Source organism: Sus scrofa, chromosome 6 (assembly GCF_000003025.6).
Source record: "Sus scrofa isolate TJ Tabasco breed Duroc chromosome 6, Sscrofa11.1, whole genome shotgun sequence".
Lineage (NCBI taxonomy): Eukaryota > Metazoa > Chordata > Mammalia > Artiodactyla > Suidae > Sus > Sus scrofa.
In genome coordinates, this window is record NC_010448.4 from 80,702,924 (window position 1) to 80,726,161 (window position 23,238).

At 53.5% G+C, this 23,238-nt stretch overlaps 1 protein-coding gene across 5 annotated transcripts in view; it reads left to right on the forward strand.

Moving 5' to 3' along the window:
- Positions 1 to 23,238, forward strand: part of EPHB2 (EPH receptor B2) — a 200,882-nt gene that overhangs the window by 53,826 nt on the left and 123,818 nt on the right. For all 5 annotated transcript variants that reach the window (XM_005656047.3, XM_021095499.1, XM_021095501.1 and 2 more), the window contains exons 2-3: positions 9,260 to 9,324; positions 12,569 to 13,253. In XM_005656047.3, the coding sequence (XP_005656104.2) occupies positions 9,260 to 9,324; positions 12,569 to 13,253 (750 nt within the window). The remainder of the gene's footprint in view (positions 1 to 9,259; positions 9,325 to 12,568; positions 13,254 to 23,238) is intronic.

Here is a 23,238-nt window from a genome sequence, read left to right on the forward strand (position 1 = left end):
TATGGAGGTTCCCAGGCCAGGGATTGAATCAGAGCTGTAGCCGCTGGCCTACACCACAGCCACAGCACCACCAGATCCTTAACCCACTGAGTGAAGCCGAGGATCAAACTTGCGTCCTCACAGATGCTAGTCAGATTCATTCCACTGAGCCAGGATGGGAACTCCCAAAAGAGTCATTGTCATCTTTTTTTTTTTTAGGGCCACACCCACGCATATAGAAGACCCCAGGCTAGGGGTCGAACCAGTGCTGCAGCTGCTGAATCTCTGTCTTTTTTGTTATCTGCTTCCTAGGTGGGAAGGATGGATGGATTCATTTAGGTAAAAGGGCTTTAAAAATAAAACACACCGGACAGACAAATACTGGCTATGGAGGCAGCCTGGTGTGTCAGGAAGGCTCCGGGCAATAGACTTAACGTTCAGTTTCTGACTTGCTGTGTGATCTTGGCCAAGTCACCTAACCTCTCAGAGCTTCCATTTTTTTTTCCCATACAAAATGGGACCAGCATCCCTCAGGGCTGTCTTGAGGACTGACGAAGCTCTTATGTGTGCGGGGCTCTTCCCGTCCCTGCCTCCCTTCTTCCCCTTCCCCAGCAAGCCCTGGTGTTCATTTACCGCCCACCCCACCCCCCAGCAACCCCTTCCCAGACCCCCATCCATCATCCTGTCCTTTGCGGAGGTTAAGTGGGTCCCCAAGCAGCGAATCCAAACTCTCCCGAAGCCCCGGCCGCACAATGCGGCCCGCTGTTTGCGAGCACCCCGGCTGGCCTGGAGGATTGGGTTTCAGCCGGGCAGCCAGCGCTGGCGGATGCCCAGGCCAGCGGCGGGCAGGCAGGGGACAGCACAGGAGCCGGCGCCTCGGGGACTCCTCCACCCTGGCCTGAGAAAACAAGAACAGGCTCCAGGCAGGCAACCGAGGCAGAGAAGGGCCTTGGAGCAGCAGGAGGACAAGGAGGGATATGTGCTACACCAGTCCTGGGACAGAAGGATTTTACATTAGCCTGGTCCCCTTGCCGTGAGCCTGAGGGTGGGACAGGGGGCCAAGCTAGAAAAACATCATGCTGCCTCTTGGCAGCTTTCACCTTCGAAACTCCAGAGTCTTCCCAGAGCCGGCCCAGGGCTACTTCCGCATCACCACCCCCGACTTGGTTGCTTTGGGCCAGTGGCCCCCAGGACCATCTTAGTTACTGACCCTCACCTGGTTTTCAGAGGCGAGGCCCCGGGAAACCCAGTTGGCCTGATGGTTCAAATCCAGCTTTGTTTCTTCTTGGCTGTGTGACTTTGGGCAGGTCTCTTAGCCTTTCTGAACTCGATTTTCTCATCTCACCGTGGAGGTAACAGTGTCAACCTTGCAGGGTGTGCAGAGTGATTGCTCAGGGCCTGGCACCAACAGCATGGTACCTAAAAGCCTGGATTTTTTTCCCTCCCATTTGCAAGGCAGCATAGCCTGGCGGTTTCTGGGATCAAACCAAACTGGTCAGATCCTGCCCTGCCTGTTACCGGCCACGTGGCCTTGGAGGAGTCCTTGATATCTCCACGCCTTGGCTTCTTCATGATTTGCTCTGGGATGTCAATGAGAACGTCCGTGAAGCGCCCACTGTGGTCCTCCATGAGTGAGTGTGAGCAATTTTCACTGTGGCTGTCCCGTGGCTCAGCCTTTGCCTGCTATAAAGGCCCTCTGCCTCCTTGGATCCTCAAAGCAACCCTGTGAGATACAGAGCGAGGATTTTGTGATCCCCATTTGGTAGATGAAGAGACTGAGGAGTCTCAGAGAGGTGAAGCAACTTTTCCGAATCACTTAGCTCGAACTTTACCTCCTAAAACCTGACTCTTGGAATTCTAATAGGGACCATAGAAAGACTGCACCAACTCCCAGCCGTTGCCAGCCGGGGTCTGGCCTCCAGGCTGAGGCTAGCGTTGCACCAGGCCGTGGTGGAGATGTGTTCGAGTCATCTCAGCCTCCTTAGCCCCAGCAGAGCTGCCAGAAAGGGTTCAGAGTAGCGCCTGTGGCCGATTGACTGCCAGGGCTGTGGGCTGCTGGCCAGTCTGGAGCAAAGACCCCAGGGAACAGCTATGAGGTGTCTGTCTATTCTCAGGGCAGACCATGTTCTCAGGCCAGACCATATCACTACCCTCCTCAGGAATCCTCCATAGCTCCCCATTGCCTTTGGGACAAGATCCAAACTCTTAAGTCCCACCTTTGAGGCCTGAGGGGTGTGGTCCCCTCCTGAGCTACCAGATTCAGCCAGGAAGCACTTGGCTCCCACCCAATGGGGCAGACACGCCAGCATGATGCAGTGGTTAAGAACACAGCCTTTGGAGTTCCTGTCGTGGTGCAGCAAAAGTGAATCTGACTAGGAACCATGAGGTTGTGGGTTCGATTCCTGGGCTTGCTCAGTAGGTTAAGGATCTGGCTGTGAGCTGTGGTGTAGATCACAGACGCGGCACGGATCATAGCCACGCATTGCTGTGGCTATGGCATAGGCCGGCGGCTACAGCTCCTATTTGACCCCTAGCCTTGAACCCTCCATATGCTGTGGGTGCAGCCCTAAAAAAAAGGGAACATGGCCTTTGGTGTAAGGTAGATGCAGCTCCACCACTTCCTGGCCATGAAAACCTTAAACAATCTCTCCTAACTTTAGTTTTCCCTTCTGTAACGAGAGATTAAATAAAGTACCTACTTTATATGTAGTTATGATGACATGAGGTAGTGAATGCTAAACACTTTGCCCAGAGCCCGCCACTGAAAACCAGTCCTCAGGTTTCACCGTTGCCCAAACTGCCCCTGAAGTTTACTGTGTCTGTGCCTTGATTCTGCTGTGCCCTTTACATGACACGCCCTTCCCCTCGTCTCCCAGCTCACATGCCACCTCCTCTGAGACGCCTTTGCTAAGTCCCCGGTCAGAGCTAATCCTTTCTTTCCCTGGGTCTCCTGGCTTCCGGGCCAAACCAGCCATTTCACTCTGCCTCTCCCTGTAGAAAGTTCATGACTTGGGCGCTAGTCTGGAAGCTCCTTGAGGGAAGGACCTGCTGATGTGTTTCTCCATTCCCAGTGCTCAGCACAGGGCCTGACACATGGTGGAGGAGATGTGTGTCGAATGACCGTGATCTTATTACTTAACCCAGGAGAATTCAGGGACAGCTGCCAGGAAGAAAGAGGCTTTGAGTTAAATTTTGGAAGAGAAGTTAGCCAGGCTCCAAAGCTGGAAGGGCCAAACATTCCAGGCAGAAAAATCGGGAGTGGTCGAGTCACCAAGGCCCCAGGCACATCATGCCTTTTGCAAGCAGAAGGACATTCAGACTGTGGACGTGGCGAGGAGGTGATTAGCCGGCCTGGCCAGCAGGGGCCTTTGAATGCCTTGCTGAGGAGCTCAGCAGTGGGAGCTCTGAAGGGCATTACGTTCAGTTAAAACATGATCAGACATGGGCTTTAGAAACCTCACCCAGGTGCCATGTGCAGACGGAATACACGCACTGCCTATCAGAGCCAGTTCTCAGTGCTGGGGCTACAGTGGTGAGGGAGGCAGACCCAGAGCGCCCCGAGAATGAAGGCCCTGGGAGATGGCAGATCACCGGGACTCACCTACATGAAGTTACTTAATGCTCATGTGACTCATTTTACAGACGGGGAAACTGAAGCCCAGAGAGGAGCACAGGCTTGCCTGCAGTCCCAGGAGAGTGCCAGAGCCAGACAGCCTGTGCCCCACTCCCCTGCTGCCCTCCCCTCTTTCCCCTTCTGTCTATACACAGGCCCATGTGGATGGAGAGGATACAAAAAGGGGTGTGTGTGTGTGTTTTAAGGCTATAGCTGCAGCATCCTAAAAATAACACATAAAGAATGAGACAGATGTGGGTTCAAATCCCAGCCCTGCCTGCGTGCCCTCGTGTAGGCTGCATCACCTCTCTGATGTCCATTTCCACATCTGCAGAATGGGGCTACTGATGTGTACCCCACAGGTTGCCATGAGCCCAAGGCCTTATTTTGAGTGCCCAGCGGCACACACTAGGTACTTCTAAAAGTTCCTCCTGTCTCTTTGGAACTCTCAGCTGCTGTCATTAGTGGCAACAGACAGTGTCTGTGTGCCCGGAAAAGTATGACCCAAGAGGGGCTCAGACAGGGCAGACCAGGATGGATGGTGGAGGAGAGAACGACCACCTCCCCGCCCCAGCCTGGAAACGGGGCCCCGTGCAGCCACCCTCTTGTTGGCCCAACGCTAACGACTTCAGTGTGTCTCCTCTTTTAGCTCAAATATTTCTGAAATGCACACTGCTCGTTCACACATAGCCAGAGGGGTCTCCGGGCCTCCCCAGCCTGTGCAATCGGGGCCTCCTGATTGCTTTCTTCTGTGCAGTCTCCAGGAAGGAGAGGGGGTGCGAGAGCGGTGGGGTGAGGGCCAGAGCCGTTTGCAGAGCCTGGGCCCTGTTTTCCCACCAAGGAAGGCATTCGAGGCTGGTGGCTGGAGGCCCTGGTTCCAGCTTGTCCCTGGATGCTCAAAATCTTGCCCGCATAGCCTCGCTTTCCACGTTTTTCTATTGGGATTTTTTTCATGGTCCTTTAGAGCATCCAGGGCTTAGGAACCGGACATTTCTAGGGGTAACTGGGGTGGGAGTGCCCAGAGGTGGGTGAAAAGGAAGTGTTAGGGTGTTAGGCAGGTGGCCCCAAGGGGACTGGGAAGGATGTGGGCAGGTGGGCTTAATGCAGCAAGGGGACCTCAGAGAGCCACTGACCTTTGCTGGGCAGCCCCTGCCCCACCTCAGCCCTCGGCTCTCCTCACTCCCGGCCTCAATCTTCCCTCACATCAGTTCCCACAAACCAGGCTGTTGTCACCTCCGTGCCTTTGCCTTTGTTGTTCCTTCTGTCTGGCACACTGTTCCCACTCAGCCTCTCTTGACTCCCTTCAACCTCATTCTTCAAGCCTCTGTCCATGTCACTGAAGCTGCCATTTTTTTTTTTTTTTTTTAGGGCCGCACATGCGGCATATGGAGTTCCCAGGCTAGAGGTCAAATTGGAGCTACAGCTGCCAGCCTGAGCCACAGCCACAGCAACTTGGGATCTGAGTCATGTCTGTGACCTACACCATAGCTCACGGCAACGCTGGATCCTTAACCTGCTGAACGAGGCCAGGGATTGAACCTGCGTCCTCATGGATGCCAGTCAGATTCATTTCCACTGAGCCATGACGGCAACTCCAGAAGCTGTCTTTAAATTGGTTATTTTCTCCTTTTCCTTCCACACCCGGTTCCCGTCACACACAGTGCCCCCAACACATCACTGTCGAAGTCTTTGTCACGTCGTGTGGTGATTAATTATCTGTGTACAGCGAAAATGGTTTCCCCTACATGCGGGATTGTCATTGTCACAGTAGGGATGGGGAGGGGGACATTTCTAGCACTTCAGAGGCAGCTTGGTAGAGCCTAGTGGTCCCCGAAGTGTGGGAAGTGAGGTGATATTAGGTGGTTTGCAGGTGAACATTTTTAATTGTAATAGTCGTATGTTTCATTTCCTTCCTTTTATGGCAGGTGGTATTGGTTTCCTATTTATAATAATGTTTTCCTCTTTAAAACGTGCTTAAGAAAAACAAACAAGAAATTTTGTAATTAAATAATAGTGTATAAAATAAAAATAAATAATAGTACAGGCTGTAGGTGGAAACGGCTGACGTCATGATTGTTGTCCTGATGGAGCAGAACACTAGCACGTGTTCAAACGCAACCGGTTGAGGGGAAGGAAGGGGATTTCAGCCTTTGACTGAAAACCTACTATGTGCCAAGCCCTGGGCTGGGTCTTGGGGCAGTTAAAGAAGCCGTGGAGAAGATGAAAGGGAACAGTGTATGAGAGAGAGTACCATTCTGTGCAGCAGGAGCTCAGCTTGTGGATGGAATAGTTGTGTGACCTTGGGCAAGTTCCTAAGCCTTTGCAAGCCTCTGTTTTCCCATCTGTGAAATGGGATAGAATCAACCATCTCGGCCTCATTGTGAGAATGTTGGTGGCGGTTTCTGGCTCCTAATAGGCAGGGTCCCTGTCTCAGCGAACTAGAGTTCTCTCCCTCTGTAGACTTTTTGAGATTTCAGGGGTGAAGTCTGGGGTGTTATCGGAAAAAGGAGAGAAGTGCTGATGATGGAAATAGGGCTGGGCTTTCTGAACCCACCCAGTTTCCTAAGGCAGGAACTACTGACCCCAGATTCCCTGGGAAACTGTGTTTGACTCTGGTGCTTGCTTCGAGAGGAACAAAAAGGAAACCGTGGCATCCTAGGAAAGCAGCATCTGATGGACCAGGACGGGCTCCCCAGAGGCAGCGGCCCCTGAGTGAGAGGCTGATGTGTGTCAGATGTTGGCAAGCACGGTCTGGGATTGGGGGGCGGGGTGGGGGGGAGCTGCTTGGACTCCCCTTCACTCGCTGGGGCCACCTAATGAGCCCAAAGGAAATGGTGTGTGTGCAGGCTCTGGGGCAGCCAAAAGGCACCACACTCGTGTCAGAAAGAGTAGCTGCCACTTCCTGGCAATCTGCTTTGTGCTGGGCTCATCTCATTCCGTCCTGTCTACCATCAGGTGAGGAAACTGAGGCTTGGAAAGATGGGTCCAAGGTGACGAGGCAGGTGGGTGGCAGAGTGGATACTGGAATTGAAGTCTCCCTGACCTTCCGACCCCAGTTGATCTCCTCTGCTTCCCTGCCTTTTCCGCACAAGGTGGAGGAAGGTGTTGGCGTGGAAAGGCAAGAGGCCGTGGAGACGTTGTGGGGAGAGCCCCCCTGGGTTCCCTCCTGCCATGGCCCCAGGGGTAACAGCTTTCCCAGAGGCGGCCTTCCAGGCAGAGCCCAGGACCAGCTTGGTGGGAAGGGAGCACAGGAGGCACCAGGCTCCTGCATCCTTCCCAGGGGACCTGCCGGCGAGACCCTCCCTCTTAGCCCCTTCCTGTCTGTGAACCAGCCAGCCCATTGACTTCCTGTCCTGAGATCCTCCTCTTGCTGGTTCCAGATGTGGTGGGAGGCAGAGCGGAAGGAGGCAGTAGAGACCCCCACCCCCAAGCTCCCCAGGAGCCTGGGGTGTGAGCACCAGCTTCTAGTGTGTGACTTTTGGCAGGTCGTTTGCCCTCTCTGGGCCTGAGTTTCCACCCAGGCAATGAGGATGTCAGTTCACAGCCCCTCCTCTGGGCCGTGGAATCCTCTAGTGCTTGGCCTCTGGGTCAGCCCAAGAATCCAGCCAAGGGGCGGGGCCACCTGCTTGGCGGGCTTGCCTCCCCCACCCGACCCCTTTCTGGTCCCAAGCAGTCTCCTCTCTCCCTTGTTCCACACAGCTCCCAGCAGCTGTTCCTCAGGCCCAGGCAGAGAGCCCGGCTTGGCGCGTCTCTGGCTGAGACCGATGAGAGAAAACAGGTTAAAAGTTCAGCCCTTGTTCTCTCCAGGAAGAAAAATCTGTAGCATTCGGAGTGTGAAAAGGAACCCTTTTTTCAGCTTCAACGCAGCACAATAGCACTTCCCTCCAATTTGCCATCAAAAAGACGCCCTTGGCACTGGACTCCACCGTCCCTGGCACCCTCCTCCCCCCTCTCCAGCCCCCGGTGCAAAGGGACACAGTGACCGAAAACACAGTCCACAGGCGGTCATGGGGACATTGCCGCAGCCTCTCTTGTCAGCTCACGGGTCTGCCTGGGGTCACCTCTGGCTCAATACTTACGCCTGTCCCCACCCTCCCACCCTCACCGCCCCTGCCCTAGTTCAAGACCTTGTTACTCCCATTTTGACCTTCACAGTGGCCTGACACGGGGCACCCTCCCCTGTCTCTGCTTGCCCTAATTCATCTAGCCTAGGCCATCAAACTAAGTGTCTAGAAGCTTGTGGGGTAGGAGGCAGGAGACCCTCACCTCCTACTCTGCCACCGACTCCTGTGTGATCTTTAGGAAATCTCTTCCCCTCTCTGTGCCTCAGTTGCCCTATCTCCAAAATGAAAGAGTTAGGCTAGACCAGGGAGAGCATCTCAAATGGTAGGCCTTAGTTTCTTGGAGCACTGGCCTGAGCAGCATCGGGTAGCCACAGAGTGTGGGGATTGATTAGTGATGTCTGTCCTGGCACAGACTTGGAGCATAGCAGCAAAGGCTACTGCTCAGTCACTCTTGCTGATCCAGGTGATATAGAAGGTCCAGCCTCGACCCTCTAGGTCTCTCTGCCTACCCTCTCACAACTATTTGTATTCACACCTCATTGCCACTCCCAGACTGTGAAATGCCTTGCTATTTACCATTTTCTCCCGCAGGGTACCCAGCACAGTGCTTGGTACCTAATGGGTGTCAAGATATATTTGTCGATTGAATGCTTGAGCAGTTTCTCTCCACTCAGTGCAGTGCAATTCAGTTCAAAAAGTATTTTGAATCCCCTGTGGCAGGGACAGGGTAGAGGGGAGGGGTGCTGAGCCTGATATGGGAGTGAATGGGAATCTCTCTAGTCCCGAGGGTCTCCTTTGTCATTGGCTGTGTGGTTCCTTTCCTCCAGCTGCTGGAATAAGGGGAGGCTAGTGATGCCCTGACTGGTTCAGAAGCTGATTCCTGAACCCCTGGAGGACAGATGATGGACTGGCCCCACTGGGCACAGTGTTCACCCCTCACACCCCTTCATCCCCAGGGCCCTGTCCTTGGGGCGGAGTTGGCTGAGCCCTGGGGGCAGGGGCCCAGGGCTGAGGACAGGATGGGCAACTGCAAGTTCCTGGAGAAGGGAGAAGGCTATCCCTGACTGGAGGCATGGGCCGAGGGCCGAGGAGGAGTAACTGATGCGGCTTGGCTGGGACCCAAGGGAGGCCCCTGTAAGGCCAACATTCCAGTTTTTGAGAATTTGATGCACACTGACAAGTGAGCAGAACCCTCAGTTTGCAGTCAAAAATTGAGGTTTCCTGAGGACCCTCTGAAGCCCCTTCAGGAGTCCCCTTCCCCACCAGTAAAGGAGCAAAGGGCCAATACCTAGCTTGGTGGGTGGAACATGATTGCCCGAGAGGGTGGGCATGACCATGTGTAGAAGGGCTGTAGCTGGGCCTTGAGGGTTGGAGCTTAGAGGAATAGAATCTGATGATTGGCCAGAATCTGAGAATAGGTGGGATTAGGGAGTGAGAGGCAGGATTTAAAGGGGAAGGTATTCTATAGGGTTAGATCCTAAGGATTGCTTAGAGTAATGGAAGCAGGAGGCACCTTGTAAAGAAGGCCTCGGGGGGTAGGTTCTGGGGGTGATTGACCATGCTGGGTAGGCAGCACCGTGGTGACCCTTTGCTCTCTCCGCAGAAACGCTGATGGACTCAACCACAGCGACGGCAGAGCTGGGTTGGATCGTGCATCCTCCATCAGGGGTGAGTGAGAGGTTCTCAAACCTTACCTGGTCCCCCAAGATATCTTGGGTCCTACTGCACCCCCACATTCCAGCCCCTTTCCCTCCTTTGGGTCCCAGGACCTAGCATCTCATTGCCCTACCCTTCTGGTTCCCTACTATTGATGGGGCACCAGTTACCATGACAACATGCTGGATGCTTTCAGCCTTTATCCCATAGAATTCTAAAAGCAAGGCTGAGACATGGGTGCTTGTGGTATCCCCATTTTACAGATGAGGAAAGTGAATTGTGACTTCCTGAGCACCCACTGTGTGTCACACTGCCTCAGAGCACCTTTACACACATCCTCTCCTGTCCTATGGGGAGGAATCACCTCTACTTTGCAGGTGAGGAAACTGAGGCACAGAGAGCTGGAGCCACTGCCAGGGATGCGGGCTCGGGTTTGTGTACAGGGCTGTAACCTAGCCCTCTGGGTCCCCATAACACAAAGCTCCCCCTTCCTGAGCTCTCATCTTTTTTTTTTTTTTTTTTTTTTTTTGCTTTTTAGGGCCACACCTGCAGTACATGGAAGTTCCTAGGCTGGGGACCGAATCAGAGCTATAGCTGCCAGCCACAGCCATAGCAACGCAGGATCCAAGCTACGACTGTGACCTATACTGCAGCCTCAAGGCGATGCCAGATCCTTAACCGACTGAGCGGGGCCAGGGATCAAACCTGTGTCCCAATGGATCCTAGTCAGGTTCCTTACTGCTGAGCCAGGACAGGAACTCCTTTGAGCTCTCATCTTCACACCTCCTTGGGTCCAGTGGTCTGAGCCCATGTGGGCTGTGAGCTTCCTAAAAAAAAAGATCAGGCCCAATTTGAGATTCTTCTTTCAGCCCACCACTACCAGCCTACATTCGGGCTCTTGGGTTAGACAGTCCTGAAATTCTGTCCCAATTCTGCCACTCTCCAGCTGTGTGGCTTGGGGCCAGTTCCTTAACCTGACCAAGCTTTAGTTTCCTCATCCCTAAAATGGTGACAAAAGGACTGTTGTGAAGCTTTCCTGCACAGTTTGTAGCACAATGCCTGACGCAGAGTGGGCTCCTTGGCGCAAAGAGCTGTGGTCGCTGTCATCAACGTCATTGTCCTCGTCATCAGTTCTAATATCATTCACTCCTCATCCGCCTGGGCTCTGGGGAGGGCTCTGGCTCCCACGGCCCATCCCTTCTCCTCATCCCAGCTCCTCCACAGGGACTCAGCTGCTGCCCCAAGGAGCTGCATATCCCCCACCACCACCCCAGGTCTGTGCTCTCAATAGGCAGGGCCCCAGGGTCAGGCCTCTTTCTGTGGCTCTTTCTTGTCACCAATTTTCCATCTGCGAAGACGGCTGGGCCCACGGCCCCACCCTGCCAGTAATGAGGCCAGGCTGGGCTGCAGGGCCCCCGGACGCAATTATTTGGGGTGTTTAGGCTGCAGGGCCTCCGCATGTTAATTAGAGAGAGGGGAGAAAGGCAGAGTGCTCTAATTAAGTGCTCTAATTAAGTTCTGAAGAAGAGCAGTGATTGTAACAAGGGGCTGACTTTGTCACATGGTGCTACCAAAAAAAAAAAAAAAAAAAAAAAATTACATGCAGCGTAGGAGCTTCAGAGCCGCCATTGAAGTAGCGGCTGAGCCAGCTCGGCCTTCCCCACACACACCCACCCTTCCCAGCGTCGGCCCTCCCAGGCCACCAGCCACCACCCCAGCCCCTGCAGACTTGGCCCAGAGGATCTGGCAAAAGGACAAAGAACACCTACCTGAGGGTGACACTCTCTCATCACTCACCCTCCCCCGGCAAGCACATTTGGCTGCTGGGGAAATAGAGGCTCAGAGAGGGGAGGTGACTTGTCCGAGGCCACACAGCAAGTTGGTGGAGCTGGGACTGTTGGGTATCTCAGGATAGCGTGGGCCAGTGTAGGAAGGGGTCTGTGTCTGTGTCTGTGACCTCGGCCAAGTGGCCTCACTTCTTTGGTCTCTACTCCCTCATCTGTAAAATGGGGACAGCCCTACTTACTGCATGTGATCATTGGGACGAAGAAATGAAATCCTGTTACAGCGCCCACTCTGGGCCCGGCTCAGGTGCTGTTGCCCTGCTCGTGGGACTCTTTCTGAGGCTACCTTTTTGGGGTCTACTCCAATTGAAGCCAGCCCAACAGCAGGGGGACACAGGAGAAGGAGGTGACTGGTGGCTGCCCTCAGCAAGCTCTCAGCCCCACTAGGGAGACCAGACTAAGAGGTCTGGGCGTGCCTGGCACTCGTCCAGGAAGATTGTCCCCAAAGGCCCAATGGAGAGTCAGTAAATGCAAACCCTGTGGCTGCAAGGAGAACCTGCCGCAGGAGGTTCAGAAGGATGGGCAGAGGGGACGAGAGGTGCTTGAGGGGGCAGAGAAGTGTGACCAAAGGCTCAGCCTGCTGAACTTGGCCTATGAGGCTCTGAGTGGGGAACATGGCCTGGGCCCTTCCAGTCCCAACTGTCAATGGCTCTGCCCAGCCCCCTCCAACAGTGGGGCTTGGAAATGCAAAACCGGGTGGCGGAGCCCAGACTGGGGCCCAGTGAGGTCTCCCTCCAAGCCCTGTCTTGGCCACTTCAGACCTCAGAACAGAGCTGCTCTCATGGGGAAGGGCCTTATTTTCCTGTTAGAGAGGTAAGAGCTCTTCTTCCATTAGACCGGGAGTCCCCAAGGGCAAGGACTGGGTCTCTGTGGTCAGACAGGGAGCTCCGGCAGGCAGAAGCCCTGTCTCCCCCATCAGACTGGTAGCTCCCCAAGTGCAAGCTCTGTCTGCTCTCAGCAGGGGAAGTTCCCTCAGGGTGGGCCTCTCCCTGGTTTCTCTTCCAGGTGGGAGCTTCCTGGAACCGAGGCCATGTCTCCTTTATCAGACTAGTTACCACTGGGGGTAACGGTCACATCTCCTGTATTGACTAGGGGAATACCAAGAGCTGGGTGTGTGCCCTTCCCACTAGATGGGTGTGTCTCCCTCACAGACCAGGGAATTCCTTAGGGCCAAGGCCACATCTGCCCCCCACTTGGAGTCTTCTGATGGAAGGAGTCCCATCTACCCCCATCAGGCTGGAGGATTCCCTAAGGAAGAGTCTGTGCCTCCCCATTAGACTAGGAGGCCCCTGATGGTGGGCGTCCCATCTAGCCCCATCAGATATTCTTCCAGTAGGGACTGTGTCTCCATCTTGGGGTGTTCCCTGGGGCTGGCCCCTACCTCCCCCACCTGACCAGCATTTCACCCACAGTGGGAAGAGGTGAGTGGCTACGATGAGAACATGAACACCATCCGTACGTACCAGGTGTGCAATGTGTTTGAGTCGAGCCAGAACAACTGGCTACGGACCAAGTTCATCCGGCGCCGTGGCGCCCACCGCATCCACGTGGAGATGAAGTTCTCCGTGCGTGACTGCAGCAGCATCCCCAGTGTGCCCGGCTCCTGCAAGGAGACCTTCAATCTCTATTACTATGAGGCTGACTTTGACTCAGCCACCAAGACCTTCCCCAACTGGATGGAGAACCCGTGGGTGAAGGTGGACACCATTGCCGCTGACGAGAGCTTCTCGCAGGTGGACCTTGGAGGCCGGGTCATGAAGATCAACACCGAGGTACGGAGCTTCGGGCCTGTGTCCCGCAGCGGTTTCTACCTGGCCTTCCAGGACTATGGTGGCTGCATGTCGCTCATCGCCGTGCGTGTCTTCTACCGCAAGTGCCCCCGCATCATCCAGAACGGGGCCGTCTTCCAGGAGACACTGTCGGGGGCTGAGAGCACATCGCTGGTGGCTGCCCGGGGTAGCTGCATCGCCAACGCCGAGGAGGTGGACGTGCCCATCAAGCTCTACTGTAACGGGGACGGCGAGTGGCTGGTGCCTATCGGGCGCTGCATGTGCAAAGCAGGCTTCGAGGCCGTGGAGAATGGCACGGTCTGCCGAGGTAAGGGTCACAGCAGGGCAGGTGCCCCTGAAGTGCACGGAGTTGATATGGGCTGCAGAATTGAACCTGGCAGCTGGGAGGTCAGGCTGGTTGGGGCAGAGGCCTGGAGCTGACCGTTGGCAATGCTGTAGCCAAGGTTTCCAAATCTGCAGCCGTTGTTTAGCTGTAGGAGCAATGTTCCTAGGAAGAGGCATTGAACAACAGTTCTTGAATGGTGCTGTGTGTACGTACTACAGGGAGCCTGCAAGCTGATTTTAGTTGATAGGAGGATAAATGTTTCTCATTGTGATAATTTTGTCAATATTGATCACAAGCGGCACTGTATTTCTTCGTTTACAAAAGTGATAGTTTCCTTTTTAAGAAAATACGTAAATCATAGTAAATAGCATTTATTGAGCTTTAGCTGTAGCCGTCAGTATAGGGCAGGGTATGCTGTAGTGACAAAACAGTAAAAGTTGGTTTCTCACGTAATGTGACTGGTTCAACGTTGAGTCAGCTTGGGATTCCTCCCTCTGGGAGCCAAGCCGATGGAGGAGCCACAATTTGGAATGTTGTGATCACCTGGGGAAGAAGGAAGAAACAAGTGTGACGGATTGTATAGGGCTCTGAATCTTCCCCTGGAATGGCCCACGCATCATCACTCCTCTGCACATTTCGATGGCCAGAGCCGGTGATGTGGTTACTTCCAATTCAGAGAGATGCGGGAAGTGCAGCCCCACTGCGAGCCAGGCTTCCTGACTCCACTCTTACTGTGTACTGAGCGCTTAATGTTTAACTCATTTAATCCTCACAAGAACCCTATGGGGGAAGGGCCATTTTATGGGGAGACATCGCGGCTCAGAGAGCTCATACAGCAAGTCTTATCCAGGTAGTTTGGTTCCAAACCACCACGTTGTTTTTGTTGTTGTTTTGTTCTGTTTTGTTTTTTGCTGTGCCCATGGCATTCAAAAGTTCCCAGCCCAGGCATCGAACCCAAGCCATAGCAGTGACCCAGGCTGCTGCAGTGACAATGCTGGATCCTTAACCTGCTACACCTCAAATCACCGTCTTCACTGCTATGCCTCTTAAGTCTATTTAAGGAAAAATATTACATAAACAATAGTACAAATGGTGTTTAATTATGGCAAAAAAATCACATAGGTGGGTTATAAACATAGGGAGTTTGTAAGAGGTACAGCTGTGAAGGCAGACGGACAGACCTGGGTTCAGATCCCGGCCCCTGCTAGTTACTAGCTGGATGCCCTGAGCCGAGTGTGAACTCCTCTTTCATGGGGTGGTTGTGAGGATTCAAGGCCTTAAGACATGTAAAGCGCTTATGGTGACTTCTAGTCCACAGGAAGCGCTTAATAAATGTTAACTAAATGAGATGCTACATATAAAACCCAGTCTGACACAGGTTCTCTGCAGTGTGAGCTGTGACGGTGATGGCGGTGGCAGGGGAGACTCGAAGCTTTCTTGGTCCACTTCCTCTTGTCCTCCCAGGTGGAATTGGATCCTGGGCTGTGCCAAATGCCACAATGAGAGTTTGGACTTTATTTCCACGGGCCTTGAAGAGCCAGTTCAAGTTTAGCCTGGGGTAGTTGCGGTGATTTCGCCTTTATAAAAGTCTGTCCCATCCACCATCTCCGTGGCTCTTCCCTCCAGGTCTCTGAGACAGCATTTTAAAGATCACTGGGGGTGTAAATGGGGGTGTAAGAGACAGCAGCAGTGGCCTGTGGGGAAGCTGGTACAGTGATCTCAGAGATGGTGGCTGGGCACCCACAGCGCTGGGGACGAGGAGGGGTACCGTCAAGGGATGCTTTGGCAGTGAATCGACTGAGATGTGGGGACAGGTTGGAAAGGGAGGAGGAAGAGAGATCAGAGAAAACCAGGAATTCCAGCTTCTAGGGTGGCAATGGTCTTGGGAAAGTAATGGGGAAATTGGAAGGAAAGGCTGTTTCCTTGGGGAAGACAACCCATCTGGTTTTCTCTGCTTGAGTGTGAAAGTGCATAACCTTGGAGATGGCAGAGATGGGATGGGCCGTCCAGGGTGCAGACTCAATACCTCACTGCTGATTGGTTATTCACTCATCAAACCTTACCTGCACCTCCTCAGTGTCAGACTTTGTACTGAGCACACGTTCAAGACAGCAAAGAATCTGACTGTGGCCCTGCCTTCTAGGAGCTCACAGTCTAGCAGAGGAGACTGACTGTAAACGAACAAGGCTGGGAATGCATGTGACTTGCTTTAATAGGAACTGCTTAGGCTGCGGTGGGCACAGAAAAAGAGGGGAGGCTTCACAGAGGAGGTGACATTGGGGCGAGTCTTAGAAGAAGGATACATTGATCAGGTGGCCCAGGCCTTCTGGAGGTTGGATCAGCATCACAAAAAGTCCTGGGGACCTGAACTGGTATGGCCCATGAGGGACACTGCTCAGTTGTTTGGTGTGGCTTTCACTAAGGGCACAAGGAGAGATGTAAGAAGAACTGTAGCTGGAGGGATGCTCTGATGAAGAGATGTGTTAGTTATCTATTGCTGCATAAAAAGTTACCCCCAAATTTAGCAGCTTAAAACATCAAGCATTGATGACACCATAGTTTCATTGAGTCAGGAATCAGGTATGGCTTAGATGAGTACCTCTGGCTCCAGGTGTCTCTGGAGGTTGTGGTCCACTGGGGCTGCAGTTTCATCCGAAGGCTTGAATGAAGAGGGATCTGCTTCCACGTTGCCTTGTGTGATTATTTTCAGGCTTCAGTCCCTCGCCTCCACGAGGGCCTCTCACATATGCAGTGGCTTCCCCAGAGCATATGATCTGAGAGAGGGAGTGTGAAAGGAAGGGCACCCAAGACAGAAGCCACAGTCTTATGATCTCATCTTAGAAGTGACATCTCATTACTTCCCATGTGGCTCAGCAGGTTACAAACCTAACTAGTATCCATGAGGAGGCAGGTTCCATCCCTGGCCCTAAAGGGTTAAGGATCCAGCGTTGCTGTGGCTGTGGCGTAGGCTGGCAGTGCAGCTCCAATTTGGCCCCTAACCTGGGAACTCCCATATGCCACAGGTGTGGTGGCCTAGTGGCTTAAGGATGCGGCATTGTCACTGCTGTGGCACAGGTCATGGCTGTGGTGCAGGTTCCATCCCTGGCTTGAGAACTTCCAAATCCAGTCCACACTCCAGGGGAAGGAATCACACAAGGTTTAAAGGCCAGATGATGGGTGTCCCTGGGGCCGTGGCGGAAGTTGCCTGTCACAGGATCCGAATCTGAGCTGTTTTCTGCAAGTGGTAGGCATCAAGGTAATGCTGGGGCAGGGGGTGTCCAACACGCCACCCCCCCACCCCCACCCACTGATCTCCAATCCCCGGCCCAGGCCCAGCCGGCTGCTGGGTCTCAGCGGAGGCCATTCAGGGTGTGATTAATGAGCTCAGGGAGCCAGAAGGACACCAGCTGCTGCTGTGGCCTGTGTGTAGCCACCCAGATGTGGGGCTGCATCAACCCGAGTCCCACAGGCACTGGCCCCGCCAGCCCAGGACGTGTAGGAATGGTGATTACAGCTCACATCTGAGTGGTTGGTTGGCAAGATGCTCTCTCCATCTCCAGCTCAGGGATTCTCAGCCTTTATTGAGCCTCAGGAGCCACTGGGAAGTTTGCTAAAATGCAGATCCTTGGGTCAGGTGCAAACCTCTTCCCCAGGGCTGGTCCTCTGCCTCTGAAGTGGGGCCAAGAATCAGCATTTTTAAACCAGCAGCCCTAATAAACCAGTAACAGGAGCATGAGCTCAGACACATGACATATTAACACATCCTTGGCCAGACCAAGCAGGACTCAAGGCCAAACAATGACCACAGGCCTGCTCCCCTCTCCCCCCAAGGGAACATCCACCCTAAGGGTTGGGAGGGGACTTGAACAGAGTCTCTGGGTGTGGTTTGGAAAGATCCATTTAATACTGAAACCTAATTTGATGGGGGGGGGGGGAATCCATTGCTTTCTTAAAAACAAATTAGAGAAAATAAGGGTGGAAAAAGCCTTCTTGGCGGGGGCGGGGGAGGGAATAGGTGAGTCCTCGTGGGGAGTGGCAGCCATCCCAGGGGTGGGCAGTGGTGGCTAAGGATGGGCTGGGCATTCCCAATGCACTGAGCGCTTCTCGAAACTACCAGCTACACTGACTCAATCAGACCAACTTCCTGTGGTGCCTATTGTTTGCAGGGCACAGTGGGGAGGGGAAGAGCCCGGAAAAGCCAGTTGACCCCTCAACAAGCAGGTATTGCATACCCTCTGTGTACCAGGTAGCCTTCTAACAGATATCTGTTGAGTACCTGCTATGAGCCAGGCACACGCCAGTGCTAGGGGACACAGAATTGAACGAGAGGGTACATTCGCTGCCCTCCCGGCGTTTTTGGTCTGGGTGAGTGGAATCAGGGGAAGATGGGGGCAATAAAGTTAATAAACAAATAAATAAAACAGTTACAGACTGTAATGAGTGGAAAGAAAACTATAGGTGCAACAATAAGGATCAAAAGGAGGATGAGCTTCAGCTGGGTGGTTCACGGAAGGCTTCTTGGAAGAGGTGTCATTTGAGGTGACTGAGGCTGTCCTGGAAAGGCTGAAAGAGAGCACCTGCAACTCAGGGTTTGGCCTTAAGGGGCTCCTGGGTGAGCAAAGGATTCAGACACAAGGGAACAAGGCAGAGCCTGGTCCTTCCAGAAATGAGGTCCATCCAGGCTAAGCACTTTGACGATATGAGGAAGAAGCCATCTTTTCTGACCAAGCCTCTGGGAGGGCTTCCAGAAGGAGGTGGCATTCGAATTAGGCCTTGAAGGAAGGGAGGGAAGGAATGGTAGGTCGAGAAACCGCACGAAGGCCTGAGGGGTGACATATAGGTGGGTGTCCAGGGGCTGCCCGATGCAGGGGCCAGGGCACAGCTTTCCGTCTTCATACATCTAGTTGCTGTTCACTGAGTGCCTACCCTGGGCCTGCCCTGGCCACAGCTGCCAGGTGGGAGACTCCTGGCATTTCCTTCAGAAGAACTCTGCCCCCCTTTCCCTACCCTGGTCCCCAACCTCCTTAGGATCTCAGTGCCCCCTGGGGCTTGCCACCAGCAGATCTGCTGGGGGTGGCAGGAGAGTGGCCCTGGAATTCCCCTGCAGCAGCTGCTCCCACCCAAGCCCTGAGTCTGTTTCCCTGACCCTTTCCCGATGTTTCTGGGCCTCCCTGCCTCCATTTCTCCAAGTTTGTCTCCATATCCTTGTTTCCCTTAGTCTCTCCTTCCCTAACGAAGCCCCTACGTGCCCCTCCCCACCCATCGGTTGGAGCCCCCAGCCCCGCGGTCACTGGGGGCCCTGGCATCCTCTCTCTCCGTGGCAGCCATGTGTCTATAACGGATCTGGAGGCAGCTCCACAGTGAGCGTGATTGCCGTGATACTCTCAGGGCGTAATGGGATTTTTAATATTTAGCTTGGACAGAGAGAGGGGCTGCGAGCCAGCGGGTGGGGTTGGGGGGGCTAGGGGGTGGGGGTGGTTGCACGCACATGTTGATCTGCTGGCTCAGACTTCCCAGTTCCCAGCTGCCGGGCTTCTCCTCCCAGCCTCTCCCCATGCCCTGCTTGGCAGCCCCCAGCCCTGCTCTCACCCCCACCGTGGCCTCTCCTTGACCTTGGCTACGGAGACCCGGTTTCCAACCCCAGCTCTACCTCTTCTTCGCAGTGTGACCTTGGGCAAGCAAGGGACCCTCTCCCAGTCTTTTGTTTTCTCATCTGCAAAACAGAATAAACAGATGAGCTGCTGTGCAGAGTAAATGAGAAAATACTTAGGAAAAGTGTTATAAAAATAGGGACCTTCACAAACAATGTCTTTTTGCCTGTGAACTTTTTTCTTTTTTCCTGCCGATGAGCTTTTTTATTTTGAGGCAAAAAGAACTTTTCCTTATCACAAAAGCGATACAAGTTGTTTGTAGAATCTTTAGAAATTACGATAAACCAAAAGGGGAATATTAAATTCATACAGAGAATAACCGCTGTTAACAGACTGGTGTAGGTTCTTCTAGGTGTATTTATGTGTATTTACATATATTGATTTTTGTAAGAAAAAAAAATAGATTCCTGCTGAGAATATATAAGGGCGTTTGACATATTAATATTTTGTGGGCATTTTTCCATGTCAGATCATCATTTGCAGAGGCTCTTAGCAAAAAGAAAAAAAAAAAAGAATTCCTTAGGATAGATGTACCATAATTTATTTACCAATCCACTAGTGATCAGCATATGCATTGCTTACGGTTTTTACTCTCTTAAATTCTGGGATGGACGTCATTGTCCCTCTGCCCTTTTGCACGCTTCTGATATTTGCGTGGGATATATCTCCAGGCGTGGAATTGTGGGGTCACAGGGTATGTGCTTTTTTTAGAGCTTTCGATGTGTGTCAAACACATTGCCAAATCATCCTCTAGAAAGACTGGGCCAAGTTACCCTCCTGGCAGCAGCCTTCCCCACATACTCACCAGCATGAGATATTATGCCTGTGGCTTTATTTTTCTGTTTTACTCCCAGAATCCTGTGTTCCCCCAGCCAAGGTGGGGAGGGACCAGGGGTCCTCTCTGGGCCCTCAGCATTGGATTGTGGGCCACCCTCAGGGTGGCCTCCTTCCCACTCTGCTCTCAGCTCCAGGCCTTCCCACAGAGGCTGGACCAGTGGCCCAGATGAGTCTGTGGGGGTGGGGTGCGGTCAGCCTCGGGGAGAGGAGGAGGGAGGCCGCCAGCTGGCAGAGCCTCTGCTGGCTGGGGAAAGGGGTGTGAGGACTGGAATGCTGGGTGGGAGGAGAGGCCCAGATCCCCCCACAGAAAGTTCTGCTGCTTCTCTTCAAGGGAAGGGTGGAGACGCTGGGGGAAGGGCAGTGATCGATAACCCCTCCAGACCCCCCCAGCTCAGGCCAGGGCTGAGACCACACAGGCCAGCCTTTTGGGAAGGGATTGGATAAGGACCCTGGCCCGCACACTCAGACAGTTCAAGACTTTGCTCTTAAAAATTAGAAGTATCCCCTCCCCACTTCCCCTTTCCTGTATGCTCTCGAAGCGTCTATTTTTATTCACAGCTATCCGTCCATCTCTCCATCCATTGGCCCACCTGTTTGTCCATCTGTCCAGCCAGCCAGCCATCAGACAGTCACGGAACTCCAGTTTCTGGGGTGTTTTTTTTTTTTTTTTTTTTCCGCTTCTTGGAGAAATCAGATGATGTCTTTACAGAGGACCAGGAAGTTAACACATGTGGAATAACACTCCCCAGGCACCTCCTCTGCGCCAGTCCTTAGACCATATGTGGGCACTGTGGACCCAAGGAAGGCCCTTCTTGCCCTCCTGGTATAGGAGAGTTTGCTGCATCTGTAACTTCAGCCTTGGGGCACTTAGGAGTGAGTAAGGGGACAGCTGGGAAGGCTTCCTGGAAGAGGAGCTATTGTCCCACAGCTTTGGTGAATGGGAGAAAGTGGGGGTAGGAATTAGTCCAGAAATAAGATCGAAGTAATACTGACTGTTTTTTTTTTTTTAAACCCTGGCCTCCTGCCAACCCCCAAACAAGATGGCAGCCATTTGGGGGACAGGGGGATACAGGAGAGGTAGTCTTAACCAAGGCAGAAGGGTAGAGGGGCTGCCAGGACTTTAGTTCCCCACACAACATGTATTGAGTACTCACCTCATGCTCCCTTTCAGCCCAGTTACCTTCCCTTTTGTTGGCCACGCCCATGGCATGTGAAAGTTCCCAGGCCAGGGATCAGATCCGAGCCACAGCAGATCCTTAACTGCTAGGCCACCAAGAGAACTCCCCGGTTACTTTCTTGAATCCCCCAATCAGGTTAGGAAACAGACTGAGGGCTGGCAGTCACACCCCTCATAGGTGGCAAAGGCAGGTGTGATCTTCTGACCTCCTCTGCTTCTTGGAGATGTCAGGAAGGCTTGGGATCAGGGCCCCCGTGCTTACGGGCGTCAGGAGCCTCCCTGGACCAGGCAGCTCCCCACTCAGCGTCTCAGTGACTCCCAGTCACCCTCGGGGTTAGGCACCCTCACCCCTCTTTATAGAAGAGGAAACAGGCTCAGAGAGGTGAAGCAGCTTGACCAAGGTGACACCGTTAGGGAGGGATGGGCTTTGAACATGGGCCATCTCACCCTGGAGTCTCTCACCCAGACTGGCCTCGGACCCTGAAGGCATCAGGTTGATGGGTTTGGTTGAAGGCTGCTTCCAGAACACTCCGGCAGGCCCATAAACAGCTGGGGAAGTTCCCCTCCCTCCAGCGGCTGCCTTTTCATCTGGCTGGGCTCCGGGATCTGGCGAGAGAAGCCCGTTTATTGAGGAAGTTTATGCATTTAACAGTTTAAGCCTTTCTAAGCCTGTGGTACAACAGGATTTGGGAGCCGTTAACAATTCTGTGTGGTTAAGAGATTTTCATTGCTGCGGCAGCTGGCTCAGGCCCCACAGGCCCGTTCTGGCCTCCACCCCGCCCTGCTGGGGCACCTCCTCCCTGGGGCCCTTTGTCCTCAGCTTCCATCCTGCTGCTTCTCCTTGCTCCCCCTACTCCTGGTATCTAGGTGTGAACTTTGACCTCAGAGGGGAACTGAGGTCCAGAGAGGGAAAGGGGGTTTCCTAAGGCCGCACAGCAGTTAAGAGGGCTTGAACTGAGACCTACCTGGCAAAACCTGGGTCCCTTTGCACACCCTACCCTGCCTTCCTTGGGAAAGGGGGTTGGTGGGGGGACATGTTTATATTGTTCATTGCTCCTTGGTAGAATTTACAAAACTCCTCTAAAAATCAACATCTGATCTCTGCCTAGGCTTTAGGGCTGAACAGGGGAGGGGTGGCTTGCCCAGGTTTATTGACCTGGTCAGGTACAGAGCTGGAGTCAGAACTCAGGCCTCCCGAAGTCCTAATGAGAATTCTTCACACTCTACCAAATGGGTTTTTTTTCCATAGCTTGGAGGGGGTGGGGGCGGGGGTGCCATTTGTAATTATAATGTCTTACATATGTACAGTATTTATTTACTTACACTCTGCCTCATTCCAGAAAAGATTAGAGGCTGCTTTTGTGTAGCATTTGGTCTCACCCTATGAGATACTTTGATCTGAATGATACCCGCATGAGAGACGCAAGGCGAAGGTTATTAGCGCCAATTTAGAGGCAGAGAAAACTGAAGCTAAGAGGGGACCCGACTTTCCCAGTGCTCTTGCTTTCGTGGCAGAGTCCGGACAAGAACCCAGTGCTCCAGCCTCCTAGGCCCAGGCTCTCTCGGGAGCCCCCTGATGTCCTGTGATGTACAGCCAGGCAGCCCCCACCCTTTGCCTCTGCCTCTGCAGGGACGAGACCCCAGGTTTCCCTGAAATGCCAGAGGAGGCCTTAGTCCCCATCTTGGGTGAGAGAAGTGGCCTGGAAGAGTTCCTCGTGGCCCAGGACGCCTGGTTTGTGTGAACAGGAAGGCGTGGGTGGGGTTTGGCAGGGTGTGAACCAGCCCCCGACAACCATATGGAGCCTTGGGCCTCCTACCGTCTCCGGTACCCTGGGCTCTTTGCCCCCTCACCGGGCCTTCCCCGTCTTTCTCCGTGGAGCCCCGTGCAACTGCGATGATGCTCTTGTTTCAGCACAGGGATTTGTTTCCTGATGGTGGTAACCTGTCTGCCCAAACAACCAAGCCGAGAGGGGGTGGCAAACACACAAGCATAGTAGTCCCATGTCACTAGCATCCAAGCACAGTCTGTGAACTTTGTCTCTTGTCCTCTCTGCATCCCCCAAACGAAGGGGCCAAGGCCACTGACCACCAACTTCATGCTTATAAAAACTGAAGTCCTGGGAGTTCCCGTCATGGCAGTGGAAACCAATTTGACTAGTATCCATGAGGATGCAGGTTCGATCCCCAGCCTCGCTCAGTGGGTTAAGGATCCAGCATTGCCGTGAGCTGTGGTGTAGATTGCAGATGTGGCTTGGATCCCGTGTTGCTGTGGCTGTGGTGTAGGCCGGCAGCTGTAGCTCCA